Source organism: Nyctibius grandis, chromosome 3, assembly GCF_013368605.1.
Source record: "Nyctibius grandis isolate bNycGra1 chromosome 3, bNycGra1.pri, whole genome shotgun sequence".
Classification (NCBI taxonomy): Eukaryota; Metazoa; Chordata; class Aves; order Nyctibiiformes; family Nyctibiidae; genus Nyctibius; species Nyctibius grandis.
Genome location: NC_090660.1, coordinates 90,733,077 through 90,742,503, shown reverse-complemented (window position 1 = coordinate 90,742,503; position 9,427 = coordinate 90,733,077). Strand labels below are relative to the sequence as shown.

The following is a 9,427-nucleotide window of genomic DNA, read 5'->3' as shown; positions in this document are numbered from 1 at the left end:
TTAATACGTACACCTTGTACATTTCTGCAGAAAAGTAGCAAAATTAATGTGCAAAGCAGGCTGTCTACAACCTTGAGAAAGACTCAGGTTTTCTCTTTTTTTTTTTTTAAAGTGAAAAAAAAGTTTTTTCGGTGTTTTTTACTGGGTTAACAAGTATAGGCCTTTTTTTTTTTTGTAAATCTACTTGTGCAAGTCAAACAGAAAATTCATTTTAGTAAATAGATAATTTTACTCATTGTGTTCATTGGTTATGAAAGTAATCTAAGTCTTGCTACCTCGCCTAAAATTCACAGGAAGATTCAGAAAAAATAACATAATTTTAAGACCCGCAAAAATACCAAATTTGAATTGTAAGTTTGATTATATTCTCTTTTTCACAACTGAAATGAGTTTAAAGCTCATCACCCAAAAAAGAAACATGGTTAAAAAAGCAATTATCCATTTTTATTTTGTATACATTGCACTGAAAATTTACATCATACTTTTACAAATCCTTTTTCATAAAAATATACTTCTTTACAAAAGTGTATGCATTAATATAAGAGGAGTAGCCAGTTGCAGAAGAAACATTTTAAACGATCTGAAATGTATTAACCTTAACATTAATGAATGAATCATAGTTATTGCAGTCATTTGAATAAACAAGAATAAATAACAACCAATGATATAAAATATAAAACAGCATCCTTTTAGTAGAATACAGTTTAATAGAGTTGTATGAATATTCAAAACAAAGTGTTGCAAAATGGGTTATAAGAAATTCATCAAACATTATAGAAATCCAAGCAGCAGTCCTGGATACAATGATTTTTGGTAGGCACTCTCTATTACGGTAATAAAAAGTTTAGATTTTCACAGAATTATTAGTGTCTGAAAGGGACAATAACAGATAATTCACACTGGCTAACACACAGCATTTGTGAGTCATGCTATGAATGGAAGACAATGACCTACATAAAATAAACTACTGAGTTGACACTGAATAATTCTGATATGAAATAACTGTAAATCTAAAAATTACATTTCCTTAGAAGTGATTCTGGAATGTCTAAAACTTGTATCTGAGGGCTGTGGAATCTGAATTGTCCCTAAAATGAATGGATTGTCCATATTAAAACCATGGCTTTATATATATGTATGTATATTTAATATTTTTGTTTTCATTGCACTATGGTAATATATTCAATTTTAAATCATTAGCTGTAAGGATTTGTTTCCATAAAGTATGGAATACATAGATAAAATAGATGTAAAAACACTGTATTTCCAAATTATAACTTCCTTTTGCCTTGTAGGTCTGATCCAAAGTTCATTGAAGTCTGTTAGAATATATCAACTTCAGTGGGATTTTGCTATGCTTTGTGCATATATTTTGACAAAATGCTGAAGGAATAAACTGATGTGATACGGTCTAGATTTAACTAGCATGGATTGAAAAATGTACTCTTAAATTTTTGATATATGGATTTGATTACTAATGTAACTGTAAACTGTACTATTTAAATTGAAATATCATTAAATTATGTTTTCACATTTAAAAAAATTTAAGATGGTCACTCTTTCGAATGATCTTCAACAGTAAGGAACGTAACCACATGACAAAGCTTAATTCATACTAGCTTCTTGACTGCAAAATTTGTCTAATTTTATGATTGACAGAAGAAATGTAGAAACATTACAATTTGTGGGTATTGTTAATGGAAACCGAGAAAAGGAGCTTGACTTGGAACTTGAAAAGGAAGCAAGATGTGAAGCAGGGAAGGAAATTAATTAATAAGAACATGACATTTTAATTTTTCTTCTGTGTCATGAAAGGAGTAAGTCGTACTTGCTAATTTCTAAATACTACATCCTAGACTTAAAAAATAAACTGTTCTGAGAAAAATAAAATACTAAATGAGTTTAATAAATGAAAAATGGTACGAACTCATGAGAAAGATGTAGCATATGACTGTTAAAGAGAAGTCAGTGACCTATTGTCTCCTGTAAGTATAGCTCTTATTTTCTACCTATATTTTTTTTAACCCAGTCACTCTATTACAGTTTTTATAAATCACAGAAATACTGATAGTGGATGCTCCTCCAATATATGCAAATAGGTTTTATGTTTTAGAATAACGTCCTTTTTTAAAAAAGCAAATAAACTGTGAGTAGCACTCATGGAGTGCAGCAAATTTTTTTAAAACTCTCCGTGGTATACACGAAGAATAATTCTGATCCACTTTATGAAAAACAAAATCAAACCAAAATAACCACAACTCATTCTTGTCTATCATCTTCAGGAAAAGGTGACCCAGTATATCCTGAAAAGTGTGCTTTAATTTATTCTTTCTTTAATTCTTTTTTTTTTTTTTTAATCTGTGAACTGTGTGTGCACTGTGTTGTGTGTCAATTTCCAGACTCTGAAGACATATAATTACCACATTATACCATTGTGCAAACAGTGTTCAAGTTGGGGTCAAATCGTACTGCTTTCCCTTCCACAGACTTTGCATTTGTGTCATACATGGGGTTTTCAAAAGCAGCTTGTCCGTTATTATTTTCATGTACAGAGCATCCTGTATACTGTGTTTTAGGTGCAGTCCTGTAGAAGAAAGGTAGAGTATTTGTAACTTCATTTTTCCTCACTGACTTGATGTGGTTTAAAAATCTGAACAGAATTTAGCTCCCAATTCCAATTATGAAAGCTAAATATAATGTCTTGATTTTTTTTACAGTAACTGTGCTAAGAATTAGTACTCTCTTTATCAAAGTTTAAGGGATTTATGATTCATTTAAAACGGTGTTCACTTAAAAACTTGATTAACAACCTGAGAAGAGGTAGGTATTTCCACTTGTATGACCAGATGATAAATAGTTAAGAGTACAACAAAATCTTGTAAATATGCAATAATTCCCCAGCCAGATGACTGAGATTTTCTTTTTCCCTTTGGAGACTCAACAAATTTATGAAGAATGACTTAGTAGCTGCAACATTTTCTTTTTCACTAAATAACTCAAAATATCAAAGTTCAATCCCTTGAAAATGTTTCATCTATATTGTTATTCAAAATGCATACTGCTTTGTAAATCATCAATATAAAATGTAAAGAGAAGTGCTTCCAGTATACAGTTAATAGCAAATGTATAAAAAAATTATATGAGCATTTTTTCATATTTTGAAGCTGTTCAAAATCAAGTGGTACCTTTTAAAAATGATGGTACATGTTTTAAACTAAAGTTATCCTGCAGAGTATATTACAATTATTGTCAGGTTACCATATGTAAATCACCATTTTGACATTTAGTGGGCAATGAATTGTCTTGTTATTAAAGTGATTAAATTTTCTTTAGTCATCTAATACATTAAAGGTATACGAAAAGACTACTTGACACTAAATCCAAAGAACTAATACTGGTCTCTATAACATGAACAAAATGCTTGAACTTAGACTAATGAAATTGAGAAGACTGGTGGCTATGTAACATAATTGCATATGAACTAATAATTTCAGATGCAGAAGCAGTTCCATAATGAAACCTCTCAATGACATAATACTTGCACATACTTGCAAGCCAATAAAGAGAGCAGGCATTCAAATAAATTACTCAAGATATGAGTCATAATTCTGCCACATGTAAAAAAAATACAGGCAATCTACTGTAAGTACACTCAAAGTCTATTAATTATATTATTCCCTATATGCCAGTACTTTATAGCATCTTTTTTGTTATCATAAAGAGAGAAATCTATAATATTTTAAATAGGTAGGAATGGAAGTGTAGCACGGTACAATAAACTGATCTCTTAGTCATTATGCTAGACCTTAATGGAGGCAGGAAGAACTATCTACACGCATATTTTGCAAACATATTGTGGTTTGACAGAAAACTTTACTTACACTAACAAAGATTGAAGGCAATAAAAACACCAAGTCATACAGGAATTCTATATACATAATTTGTACTTACCTTTGTTTATAAAGATAAAAGCCAAAACCAGCAAATATAAGGGCAAAGAAAGGCACAAGGATAGCAATGGCCACTGAACTACTATTTGTACCATGTGGTTGATTAGAAGAATTTGAACTCTCAGACATGTTAAGACCTAAAAAGAATAATAAGAAAAAATAAGTAATATAATATGAGTGTCTGTTACCCCTGGCACAATTCTATAACACCTTGTGATTGGGTGATCATAATGTGTTCAGATTTATACATACAGTTGTACGCTGAGACAACCTGGAAAGTAAATGTAGTGTGGTATACCATATTCTGATTAATAAGTGGATGCAAAATGTAGGGAGAACAATACGTATACTTTGGTACAGTAAATATCTTACTGCATAATGCTATATGGGATTCAAGTTTTGAATGTTATTAATACACATTAATGTACAGTGTTACAAAAAGTCAAATTTATAATAACTCATATGTTTGCTTATATTACTGATTATACTTGTATATCTCAGAAACTAATAAATACTACATGTGTAAAAAGCAAACATGATTTCAAGGAAAGGGAAATCACCTGAAGAGGCAAACTGAGAATTCATCATGTTTATTTAATTAGGCACTGCTATTGATACATAGAGTGAAAGAAGTAGGAAAAATTGTGAAGAGCTAAAGCCAGATATTGATGTAAAAATAAGAATATGATCTGCTGCATGGTTAAGGAACACATAATCTAAACTATCTACACAGACAAGATATGCACCTTTTTAATGTGAGGAAAGGAATAGCAATACAGCTTCAAAGATAATTTTTAAGATTTGAGCTGGACCTTTTAAGAATTGTATAGTCATAATATTTTCTGACTTTTTTGATCTTACAAGGCAATATATAGAAAACAAACAAAAAAAAACAAAAAGAAACAAACAGATGATCAATATATCAAAATACAGAAAAATAAAAAAATGTTCAGAAAAATAAATTAAATGTTGTGAGGGAAATTGTACGGGAACAGCAATCAAAATATTTTGTTTCAGAGAAACTACTTTTATGTTTGCTTGCATGAAATAATAAAGTGGTAAACATGCTAAACAAAATCTGTTCAATGATTGTAAATCGTTCCATAGCTGTATTATTGACTAAATTAAATACAATTGATCCCTGTATAGAATTTAAACCTGAGAGAACCACTCTGTTCCTAGAATATATAAATCAATAAAAAGTACCTTCAATATATTACAGAAAAGAATCTCACAACTATAAAAAAAAAAAAGAAAGAAAAAAGAAAAATCCCTCTGAAAATCAAGTGAAGAAATACAGTTTTCATAAGAAGTGTCAAAACACTTTGGTAAGGAAGTCTTGCATTTTAAATTTTGTTAGATGACATTCAAATATTTTGAAGAAGTTAATATAGGGAAATAACTCTTTTTATGTATATTTAAAGGAAATATTTCTTGTTAAAGATATTTCTAAAAATTCTTTTAAAAATTTGCATATGCAAATACAGTGAAAATGGAAACACCTGACAACACAGCTGGGCACAAGCAATCCAGGAGGTTCCTGGAATGTGTGGATGACAACTTCCTTCTCCAAGTGATAGAGGAGCCGACGAGGAGAGGTGCCATGCTGGACCTTGTTCTCACCAACAAGGAGGGGCTGGTGGGGGACATGAAGCTCAAGGGTAGCCTTGGCTGCAGCAACCATGAAATGGTGGAGTGCAAGATCCATAGGGCAGCAAGGAGGGTGCGCAGCCAGCTCACTACCCCGGATTTCAGGAGAGCAGACTTTGACTCTCTTCAGGGACCTGCTTGGGAAAGTCCCTGGGAATAAAGCCCTGGTGGTAAGAGGAGCCCAAGAAAGCTGGTTAGTATTCAAGGACACCTCCTCCAGGCTCAGGAGCGATGCATCCTGACAAAGAGGAAGACAGGCAAAAACGCCAGGAGGCCTGCATGGATGAAGAAGGAGCTTCTGGATAAACTCAGGCACAAGAAGGAAGCCTACAGAGGGTGGAAGCAAGGGCAGGTAGCCTGGGAGGAATACAGGGAAATTGTCTGAGAAGCCAGTGACCAGGTTAGAAAAGATAAAGCCCTGATAGAATTAAATCTGGCCAGGGATGTCAAGGACAACAAGAAATACTTCTATAGGTATGTCAGTGATAAAAGAATACTAGGGAAAACATGGGCCCTCTCTGGAAGGAAACGGAAGACCTGGCTACCCAGGATATGGAGAAAGCTGAGGTACTCAATGACTTTTTTGCCTCAGTCTTCACCGGCAAGTACTCTAGCCTCAGCACCCAAGTTGCAGAAGGCAGAGGCAGGGACTGGAAGGATGAAGAACCACCCACTGTAGGAGAAGATCAGGTTTGAGACCATGTAAGGAACCTGAAGGTGCACAAGTCCATGGGACCTGATGAGGTGCATCCATGGGTCCTGAGGGTTCCGTGGCAGATGAAGTTGCTAAGCCGCTATCCATCATTTTTGAGAAGTCGTGGCAGTCTGGTGAAGTTCCCAGAGAGAAGGGAGAGGGGCTTTTTAGAAGGGCAAGTAGTGACAGGACGAGGGGGAATGGTTTTAAACCATATTGTATGGATATTAGGAAGAAATTCTTTCCTGTGAGGGTGGTGAGACACTGCAACAGTTTGCCCAGAGAAGTTGTGGGTGCCCCCTCCCTGGCTGTGTTTAAGGTCAGGTTGGATGAGGCTTTGAGCAACCTGGTCTAGAGGAAAGGTGTCCCTGCCTGTGGCAGGGGCTTGGAACTAAATGATCTTTAAGGTCCCTTCCAACCCAAACTATTCTATGTTTCTATGATTCTATGATTCTAGAATCCCATGCAGTGCATTTTACTGTGACTTAGAACTGTGAAAAAATTAAAAATTGCCTTTACCTCATACATTCATTAATAAATCCTTCCAGCACATTCCAGAATTAAAGAATTTCCTGGTTTTGTTGAAAAAAATAAAGACTGGACAATACTTTGGGGCTGAAAGAACCTACTTTTGCATCCATATATAGGAGTTTTATCTGAAAATAAGCACTCTATCAAAGGAGGCATTACATTATTGAAAAGTAATTCCTCTTCTAAGACACTCTCAATAGCATTTTTTCACTCAAGAACTCAGTATTAACTAAATTCAAATTCTTGTTGAAGGAGAAATATTACAGTTCTTAAGACAGTATCAAAAAAGTAAATTAAATTCTTTTTCTTAAATAGCACAACAGAATGCTGTTACCAGAGCTCTGTTACCAGACCTGTCTTCTCCAAGAAAGGATAAATAAAGACTATTAGCTTGGTGTAGAACTGAATGTATAGAACCAAGAAGTCATTTTTTAGAAAATAAATGCTTATCAAGTAAGTAAGATTTTGTTCTTCTTAAGAGTAACATAAATATTTACTTGCAAATATTTAGTGGTTTCACTCTTCTAGCAAATGTTTAGGTGAAGTGTTTCAGCACCATGAGAAGAGATCAGCTTAGCAGAGCATTCTATAACATGGGCTTTCTAAAAATTTATTAAGATTTGAAACTAAATCCATTTTACACATATTCATAGAAAAACATTGCTCAAAATATTACAAATGTATAGCTATACTAAGCAGTACATTGCAAAGCATCTGAAACTCCTTACAACTTCTGACAAAACACTCTTTGTAAGTACTACTTAAATGAGATTTTAAAGATACGAATATCTCAATGTTCTATAAAATACTGATAACATCTTGCAGATACCCTTATACTACTGGACATAATAAAACAGAATATGGAACAATGAACTGGCAAAAACTCAGAATTTGATGAATACCTAATCTTTGAAGTCCAAATTGTCCATAATCTTTACCCTGGATGAATCCTTGAAAAACATATGTTGCTCCATCAGGTTCAGCAGAAACCTGTAAACAAAAGGTACTCTGAATTAAATGGGAAAAATTTGTTACAAGTATATATTTGAAAGAGAGATATCCTGGTATGTTTGACTGGTAGCTGCTATTCCCCATTAAAAACACCATCTTTTTTTCTAGGAAATCTATAAAATTCAAAAGAAAAGACAGAACTGTTAAAGGCACAACTTAGACATGGCAGCTTATGGTCACATTTACTACCTGATACTGCCTTTAATTATTTTATTTTTTAAAACCAACAAAACATAAATTTTCTGGCAATTGAAGATGTCAGTATTTCTAAGCATCTTACATACTTCATAATTATCTGATTTGTTTAGGAAGTAGATGGCAAAAGTTATACTGTAGATAATCCTAAGGATGCAAGTATTGAGGTTTTAATAATTATTTTAAAAGTAAATACAAAAGACCTCACATTCAATTGACAGTTATTTCCTTTGTTCTTTCTCAGCGTTTATCCCAATAATCACTTAATTATACAGCTGTAGACTGGAAGAATATTGAATGAGGCTTTGGTACAAGAGAAAATATGGTAGTATAAACTAAAAGATTTGTGGGAGGGATGAAAGGGTGGTAATCCTATGACTATCTCCCTTATTAGGGTAAGTACATTCTAAACTAACATGTTGTATTCATATTTACAAGTACTTGCTTCCCAGGATAGTTACTAGGTTTAAATTCAGTGATCCTGAGGCAAGTTCCTTCAAGATTTTGCCTTAAGCTTCCTTTTCTCAAGGCAACGCTCTTCAGCAATGATCTGAAGCTATGTTTTCACTGCAGAAAGGGTGCATTTCTCAGGCGAATTCCTCACTTCAGGGTAAAGCAGCCTGTTTGAGCTATTCCAAGATTATTAAAAAAAAAAAGAAAATGGTCAAATAAGAAGAGTACATAAATAGCATACGGAATGTAGGGACTGTAATGTGTACTTTTGTACATTTAGAAGTCTGAAAGTAAATTTCTTGCTTTCCCTATATTTTTTTCATGTCAGGAGCATGCTCATGAAGCCTAAAGTTTGTACAAACCAAAAGAGTTAAGCTCTTTTGCCAGCATATTTATTGTTTAAGCAGTTTAGTGTTTTTTGCTTTGGTTTTGGTTTTGCACCTTTTTAAAAATTATTATTGAAGCAGTGCCACAAGTTACATAAATATGAATTTATGCATACACTTCAATGTACACCTTTTCTCTTCTCTTGGCATATGCACCCATACTGGTGTCCCTGTAGTGCTTTACCAGGCTTTACCAGTAGGTGAAACATAAGAAAACAGCCGGATTCTTTGATAAATGAGACAGTGTAGTAGGGATGTATGAGAGTTCATCAACATCCAGATTATTTCAGGCCCTTTCTTTTCTGAAAAATCTACTTTATTCTCTGGCAAATGAAGTGTCTCAGGCCCCCATAACACTCAGCTTTTTCCAGCCTTAGCATTACCTTGGGCAATGTTTGTTTTTCCTGTCTGTTCTCTGAAGGGATTTTCTTTTCATGGTTTAAATATATCCCAGCCACCTGGACTGTTGCTTCTTCTTTTTACCCCTTTCCTTCACCTCTCCTCCTCTCAGTTATGTGATTTCTTCTTCTCCATTTTAAAGACTAAGCTCAGTCACA

At 33.6% G+C, this 9,427-nt stretch overlaps 1 protein-coding gene across 3 annotated transcripts in view; it reads right to left on the bottom strand.

The window, feature by feature from the left end:
• Nucleotides 1-2,424: 2,424 nt before the first annotated feature.
• The window catches only part of CSMD3 (CUB and Sushi multiple domains 3), a 790,297-nt gene continuing 783,294 nt past the window's right edge, over nt 2,425-9,427 (bottom strand). For all 3 annotated transcript variants that reach the window (XM_068397267.1, XM_068397268.1, XM_068397269.1), the window contains 3 exons: nt 7,728-7,815; nt 3,952-4,087; nt 2,425-2,584 (listed from right to left, as the gene is read on the bottom strand). In XM_068397267.1, coding sequence (XP_068253368.1) covers nt 2,425-2,584; nt 3,952-4,087; nt 7,728-7,815 — 384 coding nt within the window. The remainder of the gene's footprint in view (nt 2,585-3,951; nt 4,088-7,727; nt 7,816-9,427) is intronic.